We start from the raw sequence: 27,264 nt of genomic DNA on the forward strand, positions 1-27,264 counted from the left end.
CTACCCACCCAGCTAAGGGCTACCAAAGGCTACCACCCACTAGGCTACCTACCTACCCACCCACCGGGCTACCTACCCACCCACCCACCAGGCTACCTACCCACCCGGCTACCCACCCACCAGGCTACCTACCCACCCAGCTAACCAGCCACCCACCCGGGTACCTACCCACCCACCCACCAGGCTACCTACTCACCCGGCTAAGGGCTACCTACCTACCCACCCACCAGGCTGCCTACCTACCTACCCACCCACCAGGCTACCTATCCACCCACCCACCCACCCATGGGAGCTGCGCGCCGGATGATGGCTGGGACAGGAGGTCTGCTGCTGCAGGTGAGTAAATGTTTTTGTTTTTTTATTTATATTAGCAGGTGTATGTTCTGGGCAGGTCTGCCGACATGATTGCATGTATTTTCTGCGCAAATCTGCCGACATGATTGCACGTATTTTCTGGGCATATCTGCCAACATGATTGCACGTATTTTCTGGGCATATCTGCTGACATGATTGCACGTATTTTCTGGGCATATCTGCCGACATGATTGCACGTATTTTCTGGGCATATCTGCCGACATGATTGCACGTGTTTTCAGGGCATATCTGCCGACATGATTGCACGTATTTTCTGGGCATATCTGCCGACATGATTGCACGTATTTTCTGGGCATATCTGCCGACATGATTGCACGTATTTTCTGGGCATATCTGCCGACATGATTGCATGTATTTTCAGGGCATATCTGCCGACATGATTGCACGTATTTTCTGGGCATATCTGCCGACAAACCTGCACAATTATGTGAATTTTCTGGGGAAAGGGTCACCAAAACTTGGGCCCACTGTCTTTGCGTTGCACTTTTCAAGGGAACCTGAGGTGAGAATAATCTTGAGACTGCCATATTTCTCTCCTGTTAAGCAATACCAGTTGCCTACCTGCCGTGCTGGTCCTCTGCCTCTTATTCTTTCAACCATAGACCCTGAAGAAGCATGCAGCAGGTCAGGAGTTTCTGACAATATTGTCAGAACTGAGAAGATTAGCTGCATGCTTGTTGCTGGTGTAATTCAGTTTATTACTGCAGCCAAATAGATCAGCAGGGCCGCCAGGCAACTAGTATTGTTTAAAAGGAAAAAAAACCCTCACCCCGGGTTCGCTTTAAATTACAGTTAGCTCCGCCCTCATCCGGTCATTGCCACGCCCATTTTTGCCGCGGCACTAAGCGCCGCAGGTTCTATCTGCACCTTTTTTTGCCACAGGTTGTAGCCACACCCATTTTTTTCCACGGCGCGCTCTGCGCGACGCAGGTCGTAGGGGCCTGCAGTTGCAATTTTGCACAGGGGCCCACTGCTGGCTGTGTCCGCCACTGCCCTTGTTGGTTGTCTACCTTTCCACGGGATAGTGGCTCTTGTGGTCCTCTTTACCAATCCCAAATATGAAAGCTGTTGATAATTTCTGTTTGCTGTTTTTTTATTGGATACATCCTTAACCACTTTACCCCCGCCCGTACGAATCTCTCCGTCCCTTTTTCCATCCTTTAACCCCCAGGGACGGAGAAATCCGTACTTTCCGCGTTCCCGACGCTGTCCGCGCTCCCGCTCGTAAACACGCCGCCCGCCGCTAGTAAACACGCCGCCGCCCGCTCGCCCGGAGATCAATGAACGGGAAAATCCATTCCCGTTCGTTGATCTAAGCCCCACAATGATCCGCTGCTCTCCTATGGGCAGCGCGATCATTGTGAGAAAAAACTCACGTGTCCAGCCTCCTTATACTTCCTCCAAGCTTCCGGAAGGACGCTTGGAGGTCGCATTAAAACAAAAATTACTGTGGCCATCTTGTGGCCAAATAGTAAACTACACCCTACACATTTTTCACATACAAATAAATGATTTTTACACAAAAAATTAACTCATTACCTCCCACACTCCCCATTTTTTTTTTTTTGTAATTAAAAAAAAATTCAAAAATGTACAATTAAAAAAAATACATAAATAGTTACCTTAGGGACTGAACTTTTTAAATATTTATGTCAAGAGGGTATAACAGTTACTTTATAAACTATGGGCTTGTAATTAGGGATGGACGCAAAACTGAAAAAAATGCACCTTTATTTCCAAATAAAATATTGGCGCCAAACATTGTGATAGGGACATAATTTAAATGGTTTTATAACCGGGACAAAAGGACAAATACATTTCATGGGTTTTAATTACAGTAGCATGCATTATTTAAAAACTATAATGGCCGAAAACTGAAAAATAATTATTTTTTTCCCCACATTTTTCCTATTTTCCCATTAAAACACATTTAGAAAAAAATAATTCTTGGCATAATGTCCCACCTAAAGAAAGCCTAATTGGTGGCGGAAAAAACAAGATATAGTTAATTTCATTGCGATAAGTAATGATAAAGTTATAGACGAATGAATGGAAGGAGCGCTGAAAGGTGAAAATTGCTCTGGTGCTCAGGGGGTAAAACCCCTCAGTGGTGAAGTGGTTAATAAAGTTTTCTACTGGGCTAACTTGGGCAAAGTGCGTACTTTCCTCAATGTACTGTACCAAGCAAGGCACAGGGTTTTTACATGACCTCCACTATAAGGGAATGCTAGGAGTAGGGGAGAGTAGGTGGTACATTTACAGGAAATCGCTATCAATGTGCTAAGTGCCTTCACAGAGATGAAGCTGAGCTCATGGCCATATGTACGTGCAGCAGATCTAAACTGGAAAGCCACATGGCATGTAGATGAAACTAGGGAATTATTCACATCTGTCCTGAGATCACAAATTAGAATGGCCACTGCATGGCACTAAGACATAGTTACATAGTTACATAGTTATTTTGGTTGAAAAAAGACATACGTCCATCGAGTTCAACCAGTACAAAGTACAACTCCAGCCTGCTCCCTCACATATCCCTGTTGATCCAGAGGAAGGTGAAAAAACCCCCACAAGGCATGGTCCAATTAGCCCCATAAGGGAAAAATTCCTTCCCGACTCCAGATGGCAATCAGATAAAATCCCTGGATCAACATCATTAGGCATTACCTAGTAATTGTAGCCATAGATGTCTTTCAACGCAAGGAAAGCATCTAAGCCCCCTTTAAATGCAGGTATAGAGTTTGCCATAACGACTTCCTGTGGCAATGCATTCCACATCTTAATCACTCTTACTGTAAAGAACCCTTTCCTAAATAAATGTTTTTCCTCCATGTGCAGATCATGTCCTCTAGTCCTTTGAGATGGCCTAGGGACAAAAAGCTCATCCGCCAAGCTATTATATTGCCCTCTGACGTATTTATACATGTTAATTAGATCCCCTCTAAGGCGTCTTTTCTCTAGACTAAATAAACCCAGTTTATCTAACCTTTCTTGGTAAGCGAGACCTTCCGTCCCACGTATCAATTTTGTTGCTCGTCTCTGCACCTGCTCTAAAACAGCAATATCTTTCCTGTACTGTGGTGCCCAGAACTGAATTCCATATTCCAGACATCTGACATTACAGCAGCAGTGTTTGTAGTGAGGTTACAGAATGATTCACAAGGGGCATCACAGATACACACCCCCGTAACATGGAGATGGGTACTTACTTCTTGTCTTGTGTCGAGTCGGCCACATTGACGCAGCTATTGTGGTCCACCCATGCCAGGTACTGACCGTTGGGGGAGAAGCACACTCCATGCACCCAGCCGGCATGATTGCCACTCTCAAACAGAAGCTCCCCAAATGGCATCTTTGTACCCCAAAGTGTTGCACTTGGTTTGTCTTCAATCTCCTTCACATAGGCTGAAAAAATCCTAAATGAAATAGAAAAATATTTCACAAGTTACTTATCTCCGGATCTTCCCACGCAGCTGCTCTGCCGCACAGGCATCCAAATAATGGATTTATTCATTTTCATTGTTTATAAGAATACCCATTTGTAGTTTTCACTTTTCTTTTTGTCATAGAAGTGGAATGAAATACTTATGTTTTAGTGATAAACAGAAGTGGCCTCTTTTATCTGGGTGGGCGGCTCATTAATAAGGACGTACATGTAATAAGGGTGACTATGGCACAGGATGAGCTTGGAAATTATTGTCCATAATTAGAACATCAGTAATTTTACTTGAAGAGGAACTTTAGTGAGAAGGGGGAAAAAATAAATCAAAACATTACAAAGTGAGAAGTTAAAAAAAATAGAAGAGAGATTAAGAAATGGTTGATATTCGCCATGTAATTGGTTGATATTGTTTGATCCACAATCAGCCTGTACATAATCATCTTTACTGCTGGCAGACATGAATAAAACCAGACACCACCAATTGCCATGATCTATAAACACAACCCTAACAATGTGATAGGTTAAAAGGTTGTTATTTTTATAGCTATACATTTGCACAGAGGGAGATAATGGTTGCTTGGCAGTTGAAAACAGCTGTTATTTTCCAAAGTGCAACAGTGCTCACAGACAGGAAACTGTCAGGACCGTGGTCCTGACATCACACTGTGGGAGGGATTTCATCACAATATCAGCCAAACAGGCCCCCCTGATGATCTATTGAAAAAATTTAGATATTACTCATGGGGAAGGGGGTATCAGCTACTGATTGAGATGAAGTTCAATCCTTGGTTACTGTCCCTCTTTAAGCTATCTCTCACGATAACCCTTCTAAGCCAGCGTTTGGCTATCCTGGGGCCCCTGCCGCCAAAATAACTCTGTACCAACTCTAAGCAAATGACATTGTGGTCAATGACGGTGCCTTATCTTCCAAATGGCCCTGTGCTCCATAATTACTTGCTTCCTATTCAGGATGTGGCTGGCAGGGAGCTTATTTCACAAGGAGCCAGGAGGAAAAGGGAGGATAAAACCAGTATCTGGGCATAACAGAGAAGACTTGGAGAAGTAACAAGAAAGAAGTCTATCACTTAGTATATGGAGAAAATTGTGATCAACTAGGGCTAAACTGGAGGAAACAATACACAGCAAAATTAGTCAGAAGGAAAAAGATGTGGTCTAGGCAAGACACATAAGATTTATACTGTGGCTTTCTCCTGGAGGACTCAAAGCGCTTCAAAGCTGCAGCCACAGGGGGCGCTCCACAGGCTGTCAGGAGCATTAAGGAGTCTTGCCCAAAGACTCCTTACTGTTTTACATACTGGTTTGAGCAGGGATTTGAACCCTGTTTCCTAAGGACTAGTAGTGACTGAAGAAGGAAGAGATACAGGGAAGGGTCAGATGATAGGCACAGAGGTGATGTTGTATAGCAGCACAAGTGTTTCCCAAGGACCAGAAGAAAAACAGAAGAAAAGAGAAGCTTAAGGCAGCAGGGACAGCCATACTATCCCAGGGGAAAACAACACATAGTTTATTGGATTTACAGAAAGTGACCAATAATTGTTTAAATAAAATTAGGCAGGTGCATACATTTGGGCACTGTTGTCATTTTATTGATTCCAAAACCTTTAGAACTAATTATTGGAACTCAAATTGGCTTGGTAAGCTCAGTGACCTCTGACCTACCTACACAGGTGAATCAAATTATGAGAAAGAGTATTGAAAAGGGTCAATTGTAAGTTTCCCTCCTCTTTACATTTTCTCTGAAGAGTAGCAACATGAGGGTCTCAAAACAACTCTCAAATGACCTGAAGAAAAAGATTGTTCATCATCATAGTTTAGGGGAAGGATACAGAAAGCTGTCTCAGAGATTTCATCTGTCTGCTTCCACAGTTAGGAGCATACTGAGGAAATTGAAGACCACAGGCTCAATTCAAGTTAAGGCTCGAAGTGGCAGACCAAGAAACATTTTTGGATAAACAGAAGGGATGAATGGTGAGAACAGTCAGAGTCAACCCACAGACCAGCACCAAAGACCTACAACATCATCTTGCTGCAGATGGAGTCACTGTGCATCGTTTAACCATTCAGCGCACTTTACACAAGGAGATGCTGTATGCAAGAGTGATGCAAAGGAAGCCTTTTCTCTGCCCACAGCACAAAACAGAGCTGCTTGAGGTATGCTAAAGCACATTTGGACAAGCCAGCTTCATTTTGGAATAAGGTGCTGTGGACTGATGAAACTAAAATTGAGTTATTTGGGCAGAACAAGGGGCGTTATGCATGTAGGAAAAAGAACACAGCATTCCAAGAAAAACACCTGCTACCTACAGTAAAATATGGTGGTGGTTCTATAATGTTGCGGGGCTGTGTGGCCAGTGCAGGGACTGGGAATCTTGTCAAAGTTGAAGGACGCATGGATTCCACTCAGTATCAGCAGATTCTGGAGACCAATGTCCAGGAATCAGTGACAAAGGTAAAGCTGCGCCGGGGCTGGATCTTTCAACAAGACAACGATCCTAAACACTGCTAAAAATCCACTAAGGCATTCATGCAGAGGAACAAGTACAACGTTCTGGAATGGCCATCTCAGTCCCCAGACCTGAATATAATTGAAAATCTGTGGTGTGAGATAAAGAGAGCTGTCCATGCTCGGAAGCCATCAAACCTGCATGAACTAGAGATGTTTTGTAAAGAGGAATGGTCCAAAATACCTTCAACCAGAATCCAGACTCTCATTGGAACCTACAGGAAGTGTTTAGAGGCTGTAATTTCTGCAAGAGGAGGATCTACTAAATATTGATTTCATTTCTTTTTTGTGGTGCCCAATCTTATGTACCTGCCATAATCTGCCAATTATTGCTCACTGTCTGTAAATCCAATAAACTTCATTTCACTTCTCAAATATCACTGTGTGTGTCTCCTATATGATATATTTCATTGTCATTTTTTTATCGTAACAACCAACGATTTATACAGGAAAATCATGGCAGTTAACAAGGTTGCCCAAACTTTTGCATGCCACTGTATGTATTGTACTGTCCACGTTTTTATTTTGATGAATATTATATAGTAATTTAGTAAATAAAGAGAAACTGTTCCTGGCATTTTCCATCTTTACTGCCTCTGACTGCAGCCAAACCTGATGTTATTTCCTCCCTCACTCTCTTTTTCTCCATATCTAGCTTGCTTTGTAAACACATGTGAGCACAGCATAGATGTATTTGGGGTAAAGAGGCACCTAAATGCATATAAAATTGAGTTGAAACCAATAATACAATTCAAAACAAGGACAATCTCTTGGGACAAATAGGTTTATTAATGCCCAGGCAACGCGTTTCACGGGTGCTAGCCTGCTTCCTCAGGCCAATAACAGTGACACTAAAGTAGAGCCACACTGAACTGCACTCATCCAATCAGTGAGGAGCAGGAATGTGGGAGGGGAGATAACAAGCTTCCTTCTCCCTGGCAATGTACCAAACAGAAGTCACAAACACTGGTTCGCACAACAACCGGGAGCCCCAGTCTCTATGACTGGCTGGGGCCCCCCAAACCACCATGCGATACCCAGAGGGAAGTGCGGGTGGGCCCTGGACCTGAATGCTAATTTATGCAATTCCTGCTTGATTTGGTATAGCAGGTAAAGGGTGTATGACAGTACACCTGATTGGCTGACTGGCGCCTGCTGACCAGATAAAGGTAGGAAAGAGTTTTAGCTGGGAGTGAGCAAATTGTGTGTTATGCAGTTAGCATTCAGTTCAGAGGCAGTGGGGGTGAATTCCCTGGGGGTGAGAGGTCCAGGGCCCACCTGCACTTCCCTCTGGGTATCGCATGGTGGTTTGGGGGCCCCAGCCAGTGAGAGAGACTGGGGCCCCTGGCTGTTGTGCAGACCAGTGTTTGTGATTTTACATTTCTTTTTTGCAGCTTCCAGGATGTGGTTGACAGGTGAGTGGTTAGGGAGGGGACCGTGTGGGAGATACCTACATGGGGCGTCCCTGTAAAAAATGTTATCTACGTTTACATCCAACCAAAGCCTCCCATCTGATTGCTAATTTATGCAATTCCTGCTAGATTTGGTATGCCAGGCAAAGGGTGTATGATAGTACACCTGATTGGCTGACTGGCGCCTGCTGACCAAATAAAGGTAGGAAAGTGCTTTAGCTGGGAGTGAGCAAATTGTGTGTTTTGCAATGTACCAAACAGAGCCAAGCTGACTAAGATAAGATGTATTACAGCACAAACATTTATGATTATATTGGAATGCATGAAATGCAGGGTCAGGCTGTAGATTGCATAAGAAACACAGAGTAGTGAGTTAATGGAATTTGATTTTATGACTGACAATCCCGCTAAAGAGGGCTCAGGGCAACTCTTAGGTTTGGGTGGTATTCAGGTGCTTTATGAGGACTAGAGGAGAGAGGCTAGGAGCTCAGAAAATGAAGTAGTTCATCTTTTAGATTTTTGAAGGGTAAGGCTTTCTGATGTCCAGGAGAGACCTAAGAGAGGACCCAGGAAGGGAATAAATTATAATTTCTCACCTGCACTGGAAATCACATCCTCCAGCTGCCAGCAGGACATTGTTGGGATGCCAGGCTAGGCTCAGAATAGTGGAGCGGATGGATTTCTTGATGTGCTTACTGATCCACCTGTGGGTGTAAAGCATGGATAAGAAGATGTACTGTATATGAGCTGTAATGGTTCACTCTAATGCTTGGAACTTTACTCTTGACAAACAAAATTTGCAGACATTGAGTATTGTGCCCACAGCACATACTGTATGTGTCAGCTGTAGGAATAGACTGGCCTGGGCCTGAACTTCGTAGCACAAAGGAAATTACAACCAAATCTACTCATACATCTTCCATATACAAAAGAAAACTCATTACAAATACCGTATACTGATGGATCTTGAAGGAATAAAGATAATGGGAGGTGATTATTAGGTGAGGCAGTCCAGGTAAAAGAAGACAGTTACTTACTAGGCCTCTGTATGCCTTTCACCATAACACACCAAAAAGGTAAAAGCCAGTATGGAAATAAATGTGGTTATGCTAACTTACTTTCTGCCACTGTCCAATCCCAGCATGCACCTTCCCATTTAGCTTAATAGCCAATCATATTCCATTGCCACATGAATCCAGAAATACTGCCATGTGTTTAGCCAAAGCTTAATGCGTAGGGGTGTTATGATGTGTCTATGGAAGATCTTGCATAGTAGAAGAGCCTAGAGGATAATGCACATTAACTGTAGGTAGACAGTAGCACAACCTCCCTTGGACTCGCATAGCGCCATGTTGTGATGCCTCTGTGGATAACCAAGATTCTCATACAACTCACCAATCATTTTCCTTCTCAAAGTAACAGATGGAAACAGTCTGAGAGCCGCTGCCGACTGCAATCTTGTTCTCCTGTGGTGACCACTTCACACACGTGGCAGCACGGTTAATACGCAGCAGAACCAGGGTTGGCTTCCACACACCGTCCCTAAGGGTCCACACATAGGCATTTCTATCCGCAGCGCAGGTCACAATGCGGTTCGAGTTAGGAGCCCAATCAATTCCTGCAACATATGTATAGAAAATAGACTCTGGCTACAGACAGACTGGAAATGAGAGTTCAGGGCACTTATGCATTGCCAAGGACCTTGGGCTTGGTTCACAAAACTGTCCTCATGAATCATCTCATCTTATCTGTTTTTAACCTTTTCTACATACAACATTTTGAGCACACAACGAGTAAAAGCAAAGCAAGAAAATGAATATGGAAGTTCGTCAGAAACAACAATGCAAGATATGTACAAAAGAACCACTAGTACACTTTTACTTGTGTACTCATACTTAGATTCTTGACTGAGACAGCCCTGAATGGCCACCATCACTGAGCCTCGTCATCTAGTACAAGGTCGTTATTTTTAGTAATGTGTTTGCTTGGAAAGCGCTCATAAGTTATTTTATGGATAAAGTGTAAAATAAGTAAAGAGAGAGAACTCATGAGAATTTGTTTGAGTATAAACCTTCTTATTGCACTTATGGTGATATACAAGGATATCATAGCACTGACAGTCATCTAAAAGGACATTATCATCACGTAGATTCTAAACTTGATGGGGCAGGGTCCTCATAATAACAGTAATACTAATAATGTGCTACTTTAAAGAGAACCTGTACTGAAAAAAAGTTCCCCTGGGGGGTACTCACCTCAGTAGGGGGAAGCCTCTGGACCCTATTGAGGCTTCCCCGTCCCCCTGTGTCCCACAGCGGTCTTGCTGCAGCCCCCGGAACGCACAGGCGACAAATCCAACAGCCTGTGCAATAATTACTTTTTCGGGCTCCAGCGGGGGCACTGTTGCGGCTCTTCTGATGGAGATAGGCGAAAATAGCTGATTTCCGTCGGGTCCGCTCTACTGCGCAGGCGCAATAGAGCGGCCCGACGGAGATCGGCTATTTTCGCCTATATCCGTGGGAAGAGCGGATACTGCGCCTGCGCTGGAGCCAAAAGGTAAATATTTACATCGCCGCTGCTCCGGGAGGATTTTCTCCGCCGCCGTGGGACCGAGGAGGACGAGGGAAGCATCAATAGGGTCCGGAGGCTTCCCCCTCCCGAGGTGAGTACCCCCCAGGGGAGTTTTTTTCATTACAGATTTTCTTTAAAGATTTACACCAGCAGTTCTGGATGCAAACCTGGCTTCAGGGGCATAAAGAAATAGTTTGCATATTCAGTAGTGGTGCATTGTGGGTAACCACAGATGTTCATTTAAAGCTGAATTATCACAAATACCTTTTGTTTTAAGAAGGCAAATCACACCAAGCATTGCTTTTTAGTAGGAGGGGGTTTCGGTCTCTCTTAGTCCCCTATACTTTGCTAGTGGTTTTGGGTCACACCAAGCTGCTTGGTTACTCTGTTTAACTGTGAAGAAGAGACTTAAAAAACAAACAAACAAAAAGACTAACCACACCAAGGTAATCTAGTGGGCTGTAACTAGTATGGAAAGTTTGTTTTTAAAGGGAGCAAGATAAGAGTGACTTGTGCTTCAGGCTGAGGGTGAAGGAGACTGAAGATGATGCTGTGAGTCTCACCTGCCTGCCTCTTCATGTGTAATTTCCACCAGGCTAGGCTTTGACAGTTCATGGTGACCATTGGACCTGTATTACTTCTCAGCATTTGATCATCCATTGCCTGACCTATCAGCTCTTATTTAGTGACCCTCCCCCCCTAGCAGCCATCAGTGTCACTCACCCCTCCACTCGTCACCAGCTTCCTCTTCCCCTCCGTCTCCATCAGCTGCTGTACATCTGTCCTTCCAATCAACGTCTCACACATGGGACTCGCTGGCATGTTACCAGTGAGTCACATGATAGGACTAACTTATAACATGCCAGCCAGTCACAAGAGAGAGACGCCGGTTGGAGGGACAGATGCACAACGGCTGATGGAGACAGAGGGGAAGCTTCTATTGCTGGTAAAGAGTGGAGATGTCAGTGATTAGCGGCTGCTATTCCACTTCCTCCGCTTGTAACTCTGCAATGCTGCCTGAGTGAGTAGCCTCCCGCCACAACAGCAACATGCACAGAAAGCACGGCGGCTGCTACCCAGGTGGCTGGCAAGAGAGTACCGCGGTCCGGCGCTTGCCTGATCTCCCTGCTCTGCCGAATTTGCAAGCTTGCAAATGCTGCACCAGTTTAGCCTGCTGCACAGCCGCCCTTGCTCCTGTGGTGCCCTAGGCCAGTGATCTGCAAACTTGGCTCTCCAGCTGTTATATAACTACAAGTGCATTTGCCTTTATGAATCATGACTGTGGCTTACAGACTCTTGCAATGCATTGTGGGATTTGTAGTTCCTTGACAGCTGGAGAGCCAAGTTTGCAGATCACTGCCCTAGGCCATGGCCAGGGCCGCCATCAGAAATTTTGGGGCCCCTCACACAACATCAAGCCTGGGCCCCCCTACAGACTGCTGTGCATGCCCAGTACAGTGCCCCAGTATAGCCAGTATAGTTCCCCAGTATAGCCAGTACAGTGCCCCAGTATAGTGCCCCAGTATAGCCAGTGCAGTGCCCCAGTATAGCCAGTACAGTGCCCCAGTATAGCCAGTACAGTACCCCAGTATAGCCAGTACAGTGCCCCAGTATAGCCAGTATAGTGCCCCAGTATAGCCAGTATAGTGCCCCAGTATAGCTAGTACAGTGCCCCAGTATAGCCAGTACAGTGCCCCAGTATAGTGCCCCAGTATAGCCAGTACAGTGCCCCAGTATAGCCAGTATAGTGCCCCAGTATAGCCAGTACAGTGCCCCAGTATAGTGCCCCAGTATAGCCAGTATAGTGCCCCAGTATAGCTAGTATAGTGCCCCAGTATAGCCAGTACAGTGCCCCAGTATAGCTAGTATAGTTGCCCCCAGTATAGCGCCCCAGTATAGCCAGTACAGTGCCCAGTATAGCCAGTATAGCGCGCCAGTACAGTGCCCCAGTATAGCTAGTATAGTTGCCCCCAGTATAGTGCCCCAGTATAGCTAGTATAGTGCCTCAGTATAGCCAGTACAGTGCCCCAGTATAGCCAATATAGCGCGCCAGTATAGTGCCCCAGTATAGCCAGTAGAGTGCCCCAGTATAGTGCCCCAGTATAGCTAGTATAGTGCCCCAGTATAGCCAGTACAGTGCCCCAGTATAGCGCGCCAGTATAGTGCCCCAGTATAGCTAGTATAGTGCCCCAGTATAGCCAGTACAGTGCCCCAGTATAGTGCCCCAGTATAGCCAGTACAGTGCCCCAGTATAGCGCGCCAGTATAGTGCCCCAGTATAGTTAGTATAGTGCCCCAGTATAGCTAGTATAGTGCCCCATTATAGCCAGTACAGTGCCCCAGTATAGTGCCCCAGTATAGCCAGTACAGTGCCCCAGTATAGCGCGCCAGTATAGTGCCCCAGTATAGTTAGTATAGTGCCCCATTATAGTGCCCCAGTATAGCCAGTATAGTGCCCCAGTATAGTTGCCCCCAGTATTGTGCCCCAGTATAACAAGTATAGTGCCCCAGTATAGCTAGTATAGTGCCCCAGTATAGCTAGTATAGTGCCCCAGTATAGCCAGTACAGTGCCCCAGTATAGTGCCCCAGTATAGCCAGTACAGTGCCCCAGTATAGCGCGCCAGTATAGTGCCCCAGTATAGTTAGTATAGTGCCCCAGTATAGCTAGTATAGTGCCCCATTATAGTGCCCCAGTATAGCCAGTATAGTGCCCCAGTATAGTTGCCCCCAGTATTGTGCCCCAGTATAACTAGTATAGTGCCCCAGTATAGCCAGTATAGTGCCCCAGTATAGTTGCCCCCAGTATTGTGCCCCAGTATAACTAGTATAGTGCCCCAGTATAGCGCCCCAGTATAGCTAGTATAGTGCCCCAGTATAGCCAGTATAGTTCCCCAGTATGGGTAGGTGGTGCCCCCCGCTCGTCCCCGCCGCTGTTGTTACCTTAACAGCGGCTGCTCTCCCCTCTCCGGCGCCTGTACTTTCCAGCAGCATCTCCCAGCTACTGTGTGTGATGCGGCAGGAAGCAGGGCAGCGGCTTCCTGTAACGACGATGTGTATCGCCGTTACTATGGGAACCGAGCCATGCTTCCTGCCGCATCACACACAGTAGCCGGGAGATGCTGCTGGAAAGTACAGGCGCCGGAGAGGGGAGAGCGGCCGCTGCTAAGGTATTAACAGCGGCGGCCGCTGGGGGAGGGGGGCCGGAGACCATTCAGCAGGTAAATGCCTGAGGGGGGGGGGGGAGGGGGGGCCCGAGGCTGCGGGCCCTGGGCCCGGCCCGGGCCCGTGACGGAAGTCACAGTTGCACCCCCCTGATGGCGGGCCTGGCCATGGCACAGGTGGCCTTGGCTTAAATCTGGCCCTGATAATAGTATGCTTCTGTGCGGGACTGTTGGAGAGTCACACATGCACACATGCATTCTGCCCAGCAGTACCCGCAGTTCTATAGGATATCAATGCTTCCCACCACAGACGATCCTGTGTGGCCTAATCTTCACTAAACTGAAGGATTAGGACAAAATGGGGACCAAGGCAAGATAGTAGCTTTGACTCCTCAGATTAGTCTTTTTGGTAAGCTGAGGTGAGAGAGGAGTCAGAGAAGGTGGCAATCTGGGCCCTTTGATACCCAGTAAGCTCCAGGTACCTGTTTAGGATTCCTTGTGGATGATCCTGCTCTGAAAGTAGATAATTCTGTCATCCCACCATCACAGCGTATAAAGCATTTACTCCCTACACTGCTTCTAATGTGGCCAATACCAGGGGAGTAACAATAGCCCCTGCAAGGGATGCAGCTGCAGGGGGGCCCTTAGGGGGAGAAGCCTGAGGGAGGTCCCTGACTCTGGGGCACTCCAGGGCCATTTTTAGGGGCAGGACAGGGCACAGCCCAGGAAGGGGGAGCAGCAGGCATGAACAGCGGCAGAGAGGGGGGCCCCAAACCCCCCCTCCCCCATTACCTCGGGCTACCATCAGCGCTCCCCCCTCCAGCAACGACAGCTGGGGTGGGGGCTCCATCCAAAATTTTGCAGGGGGGCCCGTGATTTCTAGTTACTACTGTAGCATGTGACACCTCTTCACATCAACTACAACACAAAAATGATGGCTGCAAAATGATTGGTTGTTGCAGGTCACATGGCCCTATCTCTGCTTATCCAATACAAGTGACATCATTCTTCCTTACCTGTGATGCGTCCATTGTGCTCCGTCAGTTCGTGAATTTTGTTCCAACCATTGTCAGCTTTCTGGTATATCTGGACAACGTGATTGTTAGGGCTGATGGCGATTTCTGCACAGACAGGAGACATGGATGATTAAAGGTATCTTCTGCATTGCTGACAAGACTGAGCAATAACACAGCATATATCATAGGCAAGCAAAAAGACTTCTCTTCATATTTTACAGATAAATTCTGTTAGTTTGTAAAAGGTAATATTAATTGGACACCATTTTCTAGTAGCATAGTAAGTTTGGGTGTAAAAAGACATCTGTCCATCGAGTTCAACCAGAAGGAAAAAAAAACATCCTGAACCCGCACATATCCCAGATGATCCAGAGGAAGGCAAAAAACCTTATAAGGCCTGGCCCAATTAGCCTTAAAAGGGAAACCTTTCTTCCCGACTCCAAATGGCAGTCAGATAAATCCTTGGATCAACTCTCCCAGGAGAGTTGAGCCAAGGATCAAGGATTACCTAATATTTACAGCCGTAGATGCCCTTCAATGCAAGGAAAGCATCCAAGCCCTCTTTAAATGTAGATATAGAGTTTGCCATAACTACTTCCTGAGGTAAGATATTCCAGATTTTAACCACTCTCAGTGTGAAGGACCCCTTTCTAAATAGATGGTAAAAACATTTTTCTTCCATAAGCAGATCATGTCCCCTTGTTCGCTTTACAATCCTAGCAAAGTAAAGCTCACCTGCCAAGCTTTTGTATTGCCCTCTGATGTATATATACACGTGTTAATCAGGTCACCTCTCAATCGCCTTTTTTTCCAAGCTAAATACACCCAGTTTTTCCAATCTTTTTTGGTAAGTGAGATGTTGCATCTCCCTGATAAATTTAGTTACCATCTTTGTACAAATTCTAGAAGGTCAATGTACTTTATAGTACGGTGCCTAAAACTATCCCATACTCCAGATGTGGCCTCACAAGTGATTTTTACAGAGGGCGTAGTATACTACCATCTCAAGATTTTGTTTCCTGTTTCATGCATCACAGAATTTTATTTGCTGTAGCTATCGCTGCTTGGCGCTGTATACGATTACTTAACTTTATATCAACCAGTATTCTCAAGTCCTTCTCCAAGTCTGAAGTTCCCAGCTGTATGTGTAAGGATTCCTCCTGTAGCGTATTCTGTCCATTGCAGTGGAGCTGCAAACGGACAGTTCTGGCTTATCTGCTTGCATTCGGTTGTGCATTCGCAATAAGTCTCATTATCATTTGCAATCGCTCTGCAGTTCAGGATGCTGTCATCCTTCCATCAATTGCTTGTTGCAGATGAGCTGCGGCCAGATAGCCCTGGATTTCCTGCATGCATGTTGTTACATAATACTGCATGTATTTCTTATGGGAGTTCTTTGCATTCACAGCCAGCTAGCAAATGGTAATCAAGCCAGCTCAGGATTGAGTGATTACCATTCAGCTGTGTGGAAATTTGCATGGTTGCATCCATTGGCTGATGCCAGCATAAAAGTCTGCCTCCCATTTCTGACCCCGCCCAACATAGCGTTCAGCTCTCTGAGTTGATGTTGGGTCTATGCTGTGAAAGTTGTTATTGTAAATGTATAATGCCTTGCTCTGTATTGTCATGTCAGTTGGACGTTTGCTGACCTGCGGGGGTAAGTGAAGTCCTTCTGATCCTGATAGTTAGATTCTGCCAGCACCACATTGGTGACTGGTAGTATTCCTTCTAGCCTTGTTCTTGAGGACGAACTATAGCAGCGGTTGCCATTAGTTCACTCCTACCTGTTAGTCTTGTCTATCTCAGTGTTAATGTCGCAGTCGCTGAAACAGTGACTAGATTGGCTGAGCATTCCGTCTATCTGTCTGTTGTCTTTCTTGTTAATTATCATTACTTGTGCTTTAGCTAGTGAGTTATTTGAGAGCTACATTTCATATATTGCGCATCAGCAGGATATATATGTACTCTAGTCACTCAGTATTGTATTATTGTAATATTGTATTGTGTACCGGCCTTTGCCTGCCTCTCGACTACGAATCTGCCTAATCCTTCCAATACGACTGACATCTGTATTAACGTGTATAACTCAAGCCTGTTACCGACTACGTCTGTTGTGTACTGTATCACATAGCATCTAGCCTGATAGGCGGCCCAGAGCTGCATTTGCTCTGGGCAATTTTGCTCCCTTGTTCATTACTCCTGTGTCCATCTGTGAAGCCTCTTCCATTATCCAGCTCTTAGCCTTGTTGCGCTGGATGGTCAGAAAGTATGACCCCCTAGCATTACAGTATGAATTTTATTTTATATGGTGCATTAGCATTGGTTAATCCAAGGTGCATGATTTATCAACATTACATTCCATCTGCCATGTGCCTACCCATACGGCCAAATTGTCAAGATCCTGTTGTGATATGTCACTGTCTGTTTTAGTGTTGATAATTCTGCATGATTTTGTATCATCTGCAACATTACTCTGTATTTCATCTATTGAATTATTAATAAATAAATTGAAAAGAATTGGACCAAGTACTGACCCCTGCGGTACACCACTGCTAACAGTTTCCCATTTTTAGTATGTTCCGTTTACCACCACTCTTTGCCTTTTATACTTTTTACCAATTCTCTATCCACATACACACATTTTTTCCTAGTCCCTGTATCTTCGACTTCTGCACCAAGCTACTTTGGGGAACAGTGTTAAAAGCATTTGCAAAGTTCAAGTAAACTACATCTATATCTTTCCCAAGATCTACATTTTCTGTTCTAGATGTTTCATTATTCCTACACAGTAAAACAAAACTCCGGGCATCAAACTGAAAAGGCCCCATGTGTTGCTACACTGATTTATTTACAAATACTATTTAACAATAAGTCTTAATTTATTTATTTATTTTCGTTAGAGAATCTGTACTTCCTGTCCTGTTGGTTTAAAGGGAACCTGAAGTGAGGGGAATATGGAGGCTACCATCTTGATTCTCTAACAATGCCAGTTGCCTGACTTCTGTGCTGATGCTCCGCCTCTTGAAGTCACTGACCCAGAGTGAGCATGGAGATCAGATGCTTTGACTCTGGTCTGACGCCACTGACTGGATGCTTGTTGCAAGTGTGTGATGCAAACACAACTAAAGCCTAAAGCAGCCAGGCAAAGCAGGATAATCCATAAGGCAGCCTAAGCAGGCCTAGTGGATGTAAAGTGGTCCACCTACTACCTTCTCTGACCCCTCTTCACCTCTGATTATCAAAAGGCCCATAAGGGGGAGCCAAGACGACTACCTTGCCTAGGGCCCCACTTTATCTTAAATCAACTCTGCCAGGAGAGGCATTGTTTATAAGGGAAATGGACCTTCGTGTGGCCCACTAAATATAACTGAAATTGGAAAATGGGGTGGTAAAAAAATAAAGTGCATGGTGACCAATGCTAGGAGCCTTGCAAATAAAATGGATGAGCTGCAGCTAGTTTTGATCGCCTATAACACTGAGGGAATAACAGAGACATGAATGGATGAAACCCATGGTTGGATAGCAAAGAGGGTTATAATTATGTGTTTAGGGAGGATAGAACAGGGATAAAAGGTGGAGTGTCTCTTTGCTAAAAATTATTTTGGTCCAAGCCTTGAAAGGGTTTTTAGCCCTCCTCTGGATCAACTGATCCTATTCAAAATGGGTGACTGTTAGCAGTGGGGTCCCACAGGGGTCTGTACTGGGTCCAGTACTCTTCAATGTATTTATTAATGACCTAGTAGATGATGTAGAAAGCAATGTTATAGAGTAGATAGGATAAACCTTTACGAAAAAAACACAGAGACACTAGGAGCCCGGATGGTGCAGTATGTTCAAGTGTAAATTCAGTTGATGTAATGTAGAAGCTGTGGTACTCACAAAGATGGGTTGCGACACTGGGTAACCATTCAATCAACGCTTGTGGAGAATAACCGTCTCCAAGCTGGTATGGGAAAGTCTGTACGTCGGTTGCTCTCTGTAAAGGGCCTGGAGCCCAGGGCCCGGCCGAGGCAAAAGAGGCTCCAGCCTCAGGGCACAGTGTAGGAGTGTCACTCAGCTATCATTCCCCTATTGTGTTTGAAGCAGAGTGAAATAAGAAATGGGGATACATGGCAGTGACTGTAAGCCAGATAACTAGAGATTAAGGTGTTGGGGGCCCTGGAGCACCTCTTAGTCTAATAGCAATCAGTGTGTGACAGCTGGGGTGGGAGGGATGGAGGGGCGCACTTTGGCGTCTTAGCCTTGGGTGCTGGAGGACATCGACCCGGCTCTGCTGGAGCCCGAAGGCTTTGTGGAGGGGTCACACCTCGCAGAGGGGGATACAAGAGTATAAAATAATTAAAATATTAAAATAGGGGTGACTTACCTCACAGGCAACACTTACAGTACTGGTCAAAGAGTTTTTTAGCACAAGGCAACATGTTCCGTGAGCACAAAGCGTCTCACTTCATCAGGCTGACAATCAGTGCCGGGTGTACTGTGGAGATTAACATTGGGCGCCTCTCTCCGAGAAAGCAATGTTGCTGTTCTTGCAGATGATACAATCGTGCAGAATCATCAACTCTCAGGAAGATATTGCAAAAGGATCTGGATAGGACGGCTAATTAACATGTATAAATATATCAGAGGGCAATATAAAAGCTTAGCAGATGAGCTTTTTGTTCCTAGGCTTTTGCAGAGGACTAGGGGATATAATTAGAGATGTCGCGAACCTCCGATTTTCGGTTCGCGAACCCTGTTCGCGATCCTCCGCGAAAGGTTCGGTTCGCGAAAAAGTTCGCGAACCGCAATAGACTTCAATGGGGAGGCGAACTTTGAAAATTTTAAAAAATTCTACTGGCTAGAAAAATGATAGAAAACATGTTTCAAGAGCTCTAATACCTGGAGGCACACCTGATTGAGTGAAATACACATCACTGCTGGAGGACCCACCCTCCCTCCCTCCTCCAAGCAAGGTCCTTATACCATTTGACTCAGTTGTCTGCCTACACCAGGGATCCCCAAACGTTTTGGGTCGAGGGCCAGGTCAACATACTTAAGACTGCTGGGGGGCCGGAGTATACATAGAAGTCTTTGCGGGCCAGACAGTGATGCATACTAAGGTGACAACCTTCAGTCCAATCGGACAACAGTGTCACCTGATGTGGAATTTGATTGGAAACTAGCAAATTACTGCTTTCTGGCTTCATTCTATATGCGGACCACCAATATTTAAAAATGTAGCTGACTGCATCAATAAAACATTTTGTGTGTGGGGGGCCGGTAAAAAAGGCTCAGGGGGCCACATTCGGCCCGCGGGCCTTAGTTTGAGGACCTCTGGCCTACACTAATTAGTTATGGGACAGCTGCTACACACTCTGCTAGGGAGATTTTAATTAGCCTCTTGTGGGTCTCCTCCCACCTCCCTCCTTCTGCCAGGGAATTATACTATTTTAAAAACCAGTATACATCATACCATGGCTGGGAATCGAACCCAGCTCTCACTGTGTGGTGGGCAAGTCACCCTAACCACTGTACCACTACAGTAGTAAGTGAAGCTGGCCTAAAATTTACCATTTATGCTCAATGCAATAGAAACAGGTTGCTTACAGGGAACCTTAACTGAGAGTGATATGGATGTTTCATGTAAACAATACCAGTTGCCTGGCAGACTGGATTAGCTGCATGCTTGTTTCAGGGTGTGATTCAGCCACTATTGCAGTCACAAAGATCAGCTGGACTGCCAGGCAACTGGTATTGTTTACAGGAAACATCCATATCACTCTCAGTTAAGGTTCCCTGTAAGCAACCTGTTTCTATTGCATTGAGCATAAATGGTACATTTTAGGCCAGCTTCACTTACTACTGTAGTGGTACAGTGGTTAGGGTGACTTGCCCACCACACAGTGAGAGCTGGGTTCGATTCCCAGCCATGGTATGATGTATACTGGTTTTTAAAATAGTATAATTCCCTGGCAGAAGAGACCCTCCTTCCTCCGGTAGGAGGTAGAAGGGAGGAGGGAGGTTATAGTGGCTGAATAGAGTACTGGTTAAGGGCTCTGCCTTTGACATGGGAGACCAGGTTAGGCTAGGTCAAGTACTCAAAATTCAGTAAGGAGTTCAAGGCAAGACTCCCTAACACTGCAGGGTGGCCTCTTGAGCGCGGCCCAGTGGCTGCAGCTCTTGAGCGCTTTGAGTCCGACAGGAGAAAAGTGCTATACAAATGTTCGGATTATTATTATTATATCTAGAGATGTCGCGAACAGTTCCAGGCGAACTTTGGGGGTGGTGGGAGGAGGGAGGAGACCCACAAGAGGCTAATTAAAATCTCCCTAGCAGAGTGTGTAGCAGCTGTCCCATAACTAATTAGTGTAGGCAGACAACTGAGTCAAATGGTATAAGGACCTTGCTTGGAGGAGGGAGGGTGGGCGGGCCTCCAGCAGTGAAAGAAGTGTGTTTGGCAATAATATGTCTGCTGACAGTGATATGGAGGGTCAAAGTTTTGCTCAATAGAGCATTATGGGGCGAATAGAACTTCCGCAAGCCCCCAAAGTTCGCCTGGAACCGTTTGCAGGCGAACCGTTCGCGACATCTCTAGATATAATATGTGCGTAGGGGGAAAAAAGTTTTAGCCATATATTTAGGAAAGGATTCTTTATGGCAAGTGATTAAAAAGTGGAATGTTGTATTGCCACAGGAAGTAGTTATGGCAAATTCTATATCTGTGTTAAGGGGGACTTAGATTCTTTCCTTGCGTTGAAAGACATCCATGGCTATAATTACTAGGTAATGCCCGGTGAAATTGATCCAGGGATTTTATCAGATTGCCATCAGGAGTTGCGAATGATTTTTTTCCCTTTAGGGGCTAATTGGACCATGCCTTGTAAGGGGTTTTCACCTTCCTCTGGATCAACAGGAATTTGTGAGGGTGCAGGCTAGTGTTGTACTTTGTTTACTGGTTGAACTCGATGGACGTATGTCTTTTATCAACCCACATAACTATGTAACTATGGAAGGCTGCAGGCTAGGGTTGTACCATATTTTCCTAATAGATGTATACTGTATATGTCTTTTTTCAACCCAACTATGTAACTTTATGCAGTCTGGGACTGGAGGTCACTGAGAGCATAAGTGATCCTACAAACCTTGTAATAATTTATCAAAAAAATTCTCACATAGGGTAGAGAAGTATACGACTCTCTTATCACACATAAGTGAGGGCAGCTTAAAACAAACCTGAACTGACTGAAAATTAACTTATGAAAGAAGTAATTGTGTCTATAGTCTTTCCTCTATATAGGCCTCCCTTAGAATCCCTCAGTCTAATTTTACATTTCAAAGCTACAAATATCTTATTTCTTTTTTATTGGCCTCAATTCACGGGCTGTTTATTAAAAAATAATAGGTTGGTAAAAAACTGCATTAATTATTTTAGACTTTTTTTTTTTTTAAGCAAATTCAGATTTTCACCTAGGCGGTAATATTTCAGGAATTTGCTTCAATTCACCAAGACCTGTTCGGTAAAATGTAGAAGTTTAATCAGCTGTGGAGTTGGTTTCCGTAGCAAGCTGTGTTCTGCTATGTTGATGTTCTACCACCTCTGGGCAGAGTTGTGATGATTCTTCAGGTAAAAGTGGTCTGTATGAGCCGTTCCTGCTTCTGTCTTGTGACAGAAATCAAGAGTAAAATGCAACCCCGGCTTCCCTTTAGATATGCATGCATGCCACTAGAGGGCCCTCTTCTGTGTATCAGTCTATAGATCCGCATGTCTAAAGGGATACTAGAAAGCCTCCATGAATGTTCTCTGCTCCTGTATCTTTATTTTTTTTACTTTCTGATATCCCGCCTGGCAGTGCATCGGATCAAATAATGTGAGTAGTAAGACTAGATGCTCTTCCCATTGGCTGTCTCCTTTGTCTGAACATTTTACTGAATGCTGATTGTTATTACTGACAGTACCAGGCTGGTCTTAAAATACTGAACTTCTCACTTGTTTTATCGAAATGCTTTAATCTTTGAGAATTTACATTTATTGAGGTACTTACTGCACAAGTCAGTGATTTACCTCATTTGTCGGCAATTTTACTTTTCAATGTGATGACAGCTATAGTGAATTGGTATTTGACAAGATGTTCAGTAAAATCATCTGTTTTTTGCATTACCGAATGTGGTAATTCTTAGTGAGTTGAGCCCATTGTCTTAGCTGAATGTCAGTCTTTTAGTGCTTTAGCACCATTATGAACGATTGAACTTTTTTATGTATTCCCTATGCCAAAAATTGTATTGTTTGGAATTCGTTAAGAGAAGGTATGATTTGTAAGCCTAAATTCTTAACCCTTACAGTGAGAAAAAATACAGCTTAGTTCTGTGTACATACACATTATCTTATTATTATGCAGGAGAACAGAGGCACCAAAAGGATAAAAGGAAGCTAAATGAGCTTAAAAAACAAATTCTTTGTAAATAGAGGAGGTAGTGGTGGACTTACCTCCTCCAAGTAGACACACAACGACTGTAGTAAAGACACTCAATATATTTTATTTATGAACTCCAAGGATGCAACGCGTTTCGCAGTTTGATCCCACTTCATCAGGCAATAACAACGGAGCAATAGCATATGTGGTCAGTAGAAGAACTAGGCGTTGCATATTTGGAGTTCATAAATAAAATATATTGACTGTCTTTACTACAGTCGTTGTGTGTCTACTTGGAGGAGGTAAGTCCACCACTACCTCCTCTATTTACCAAGAATTTGTTTTTTAAGCTCATTTAGCTTCCTTTTATCCTTTTGGCGCCTCTGTTCTCCTGCATAATATTGAGTCCACCCTGAGTGGAGGGTTGAACCCCCTTTTTCTCATCTACAGAGAGCGACTTCTTATTCCTGAGTGGGGTCAGGAAAATCTCGCCACCTGCTTTTAGTGGTTGCCTAATGGTAACCCTGGTTTGCGAGTATTAATATTTACTCTATTTAGTAACCATTTACCAGTACATATTACACTATTGGGGCTCTTGGTGTTCCTTGTTTTTACATTATCTTATTATGTCACATGTCAATTTATGAGCCCCTTAAGGCTGACTAATTTAGTGTGCATGTGACTGCAGTTAGTTGCAGAACGCGTGGCAAAAAATTGTGTTAGTTGTCTTAGATTGTCCTGTTTTTTCTTTTTTTCTTTTATAAGACTCATTATTATGTTATATGTCTAAGATGAGGTATGAAAATATATTCATTTAATAAATAAAGTCACTTATGTTTTTAAGCTAGAAGAACCTTCAAAAATCAGACCCTGCACTCACGTGTTCCATCCTTGTTCCAGGAGTGGCAAGAGATCGGTTCAGTCCCAAAACTGTAAATGGACATTGCTGTGGTGTGACTGTGGGAAAAAGTAAATAATATTCATTAACAATCCTTGACTGTACTCAAGTAACTAAGGGGTTTAAGTCAGCCGTGTTTGTGACAAGTTTATCAGAAAGGGAAACACATTGGAGCAGAGCAGGATGATTCACAAGGCAAACCTAGGCAGTTGCCTCGGACCTGAAGAGAGACTAGGGGCCTGGTTAACACTAGCCTCCACCAATTTTTACCAAAAAAAGCCAGATGGCCACCAAGGCTGGGCCCAAAGTTGGTACTTGCCTAGGGCCTCATTTCACCATGATCTTTTTCTGCATTGGAGTTATGGTAAACATTGTGATTGACTGTGGGCACTAAGCACTCATATACTAGACATAGGCCCATATGTAATTCACTTTCTCTCCTGAGTTTTCTCCTAGGAGATAATTCTTCATCTCCTATTTAAAAAAATCTTTTGCAAGTACCAAAAAGTAGGTAAAACGAGCTATCAAAATTATTTGGAGTGTTTCCTTGGTTGCTGGTGGTTTCAAAGGCATTTTATTGACATGTTTGAAAATATCACGTTATCAAGTTACTTGCATATGGGCCACAGTGTGATGTCTGTGACAATCATTAATTTGTGTTTTTTTACTTGTCAGTTTGCAACTGTACAGAGAAACACTGATCCTTTCAGTGCCCGTTTTATTTTGTATTGCGAAGCACTGCACACTGTGTAGCAGTGTGTTAGTCACATTTTTAACTTTATCTTGTTTTCTGTTTTGTTTTTTTAAATAAAGCATTTATTGACATTTTGTGACATCTTTTGATTTGATCACATCAGACCAGTCACAATCGCCTTGTTTGCCCAGACTGAAGTGGCACACATTCTATTGCACAGTACTGCACATGTCTGCCAGGAGTAATGGTTAAACCAGTATAACAAGATCTTTTTTTGTGTGTGGTTTAAAGAAATTTAAAGTATTTAGTGACATCTGTCGATTTCACCACAGCAGACCAAAGTCCCAATCACATTGTTTCCCCAACCTGAAGTGGTACACATTGTTTTGCACGCTGCACTATTGTGCCAGGAGTAACAGCTAAACCGGTATAACAAGAAAAAAAATATTTGTGGTTTAATTTACCGTAAAGAGAACCTCAGGTGAACCTTGGGTCAAAAATCAAATGCTTACCTACAGAGATTGAAGCCTCTGGGTCCTCCAGAGGCTTAACACGCTAACCTCTGCCACTGCCCGGGACCCTCCTGCATGCCGTGACTGACTCTTCATGTACGAGCATGGCTGCACCTGCGCAGTAGCACCAAGTCACTGCTCATGCTTGGTCACAAGCTTGGAATACGACAGCTTGTCAGATTCCGTTGGGGATCCACACACAAAGGTGGACCAGAACATGGCAGGGAAGCCTCCATAGAACCCTGATTCTGTTCATTCCCAGACATTTGAAAAAGAGTGAAAATCTGCTCTTTAGCTAACATCTTCATAGAGCTTTGAGTTGAGTACTTATTATACAATGAACTTTGCTTATTTGTACCACCTGCGGTTTGTAAGACATTGTTTTTTCTATTAGTAAGTTAACAAAGGAAGAAATGTTCTTTGGAGAAGTACAAATGTGGGCAAGTTGTGGGTTTGGAGAAATACAAATGTGATCAATAATGCATCTCAATTATTTTTGTTCTTTTCAAGTTAAAGTGAAGGGGGGTTATTTACCTTGGGAGTAGAGCAGGATCAACCTAGGCAGGTGCCTGGTGGGTGTGAAGGGGCACACCTGCTACCTTCTTTGTTCTCTCTCCACTTCAGCTTACTAAAAGGACCCCAAATCGCCTACCTTGCCTAGGGCTCCATTACATCTTAGTCCATCTCTGCTCAGGAGGCGGGAGCTTCTCGATTCTAAAGAGGCTTCCCCCATCTTCCTCAGTAGAGTTGATCAAGCACTGGGAGGGACCCTCAAAAGTCCACTTGCTGGCTCTGTGTGCAGATGCACTAGCAGCTTTCTGCTCTGGCGGGAATAACAATAACTGAGCCCAGTCGAGTCCACTCTACTACATACTTATTAGTCACCTGCGTGTGCGCAGTAGAGCAGACCCAATCAGGCTTGGCTATTTCTGCTGGAGCCTGGGCGGAAAGCAGCTAATGCTGCTGCGCCTGCTGTTATTATTGTTGTTTTAATTAGCATGGGGGTGACAGCGCTGGATCAGGCTCTTGGAGGGCGTACGTTAAAAAGGGGCGCTGGGAAAAAAGGGCGCCGGGTTTTAAACGATAAACATGGATAACGTTTAAAAAATATAATGTACTATATTTCGTTTAAAAATAATGTTTTATAAAGTTATAAATCATTAAATAATGTGCATGAAATTGGCAATTGTGAAAACGTTAATCTTCCGTTTAAAAAGTGAAACGTATAATAACGTTTAAAAAAAAATAGTAAGTAACCCTCCCTGTACCTACCCCTAACCCCTAGACCCCCGTGTTGGTGCCTAAACCTAAGACCCCCCAGGTGGTGCCTAACCCTAAGACCCCCCTGGTGGTGCCTAAACCTAAGACCCCCCCTGTGATAAGCATTAATAACGTGTGAAAAAAATATTGTGCTGTTTTTCGTTTAAAAATAATGTTTTAAAAAAGATTGTACTGTTTTTCGTTTAAAAATAATGTTTAAAAAATTATAAATCATAAAATAATGTGTAATCATGAGAAGCAGTTATAAAACAGTAAAAGTCTCCGGGCGCCGCTTATAAAACGTTATTTTTCTCCGGCGCCCTTTTTTCCTGTCGGGCGCCCATTAAACGATATTTATTATGGGAGTGAATGGCGGCGCCCGATTTGTCCACTTGCCTCAGGCGCCCGAATTTACTGTTCCCCTTGGAGGAGGATGGGGAAAACCTCATTAGGATCCAAAGGCTTCCCCCTCCAGAGATAAGTATCTTTTTATTTATTTGAAGTTACAGGTATTCTTTGAAGCACCCCTGAAACAATTTTAAAAATACAAATGAGCTCCTCTGGAATCTTTGCCTCTGCTGCTGCTGGAGAACCTTGTCCTGACACTGTTACTGGGCATGCTCAGATCTAACTTGCACCTGCCCAATCAAGATGCACTCATCCAAGGCCGAAAGCACAGCCGGAAGAAGGATATTCAAGGGATTCCAGTCAATTAAGTTTAGGGGGACTCTTTGCTGGAATGGCACGGTGTATGAAGATACGTGAAGCATCTGGACTAACCAGAAGCTTCCCTACTACCAAGGTAAGTATCTAATTTCTATGTATAAAACTGGGGAGCTTTCACTTGAAAAAGACAAATTATTTGACATGCATCATTTTTTATTCCATCATTTAACAAAATCGGACTTTAGAGTTTTGATTTAACAGAATATTTTAAATTAACAACACAAAAGAAAAAGGCATGGACATAAATGATAGGACCTTTAAGGTAATACTTTGTTGCACA

The 27,264-nt window shown here is 44.2% G+C and overlaps 1 protein-coding gene across 5 annotated transcripts in view; it reads right to left on the minus strand.

Annotated features, from left to right (window-relative positions):
- The window catches only part of LOC137541808 (actin-related protein 2/3 complex subunit 1B-like), a 71,929-nt gene that overhangs the window by 19,512 nt on the left and 25,153 nt on the right, over positions 1-27,264 (minus strand). For all 5 annotated transcript variants that reach the window (XM_068263323.1, XM_068263325.1, XM_068263322.1 and 2 more), the window contains 5 exons: positions 23,775-23,851; positions 14,502-14,606; positions 9,149-9,371; positions 8,350-8,457; positions 3,585-3,791 (listed from right to left, as the gene is read on the minus strand). In XM_068263323.1, coding sequence (XP_068119424.1) covers positions 3,585-3,791; positions 8,350-8,457; positions 9,149-9,371; positions 14,502-14,606; positions 23,775-23,838 — 707 coding nt within the window. In that variant the 5' untranslated portion in view covers positions 23,839-23,851. The remainder of the gene's footprint in view (positions 1-3,584; positions 3,792-8,349; positions 8,458-9,148; positions 9,372-14,501; positions 14,607-23,774; positions 23,852-27,264) is intronic.

This window comes from Hyperolius riggenbachi, chromosome 12, assembly GCF_040937935.1.
Source record: "Hyperolius riggenbachi isolate aHypRig1 chromosome 12, aHypRig1.pri, whole genome shotgun sequence".
NCBI classification, from domain to species: domain Eukaryota; kingdom Metazoa; phylum Chordata; class Amphibia; order Anura; family Hyperoliidae; genus Hyperolius; species Hyperolius riggenbachi.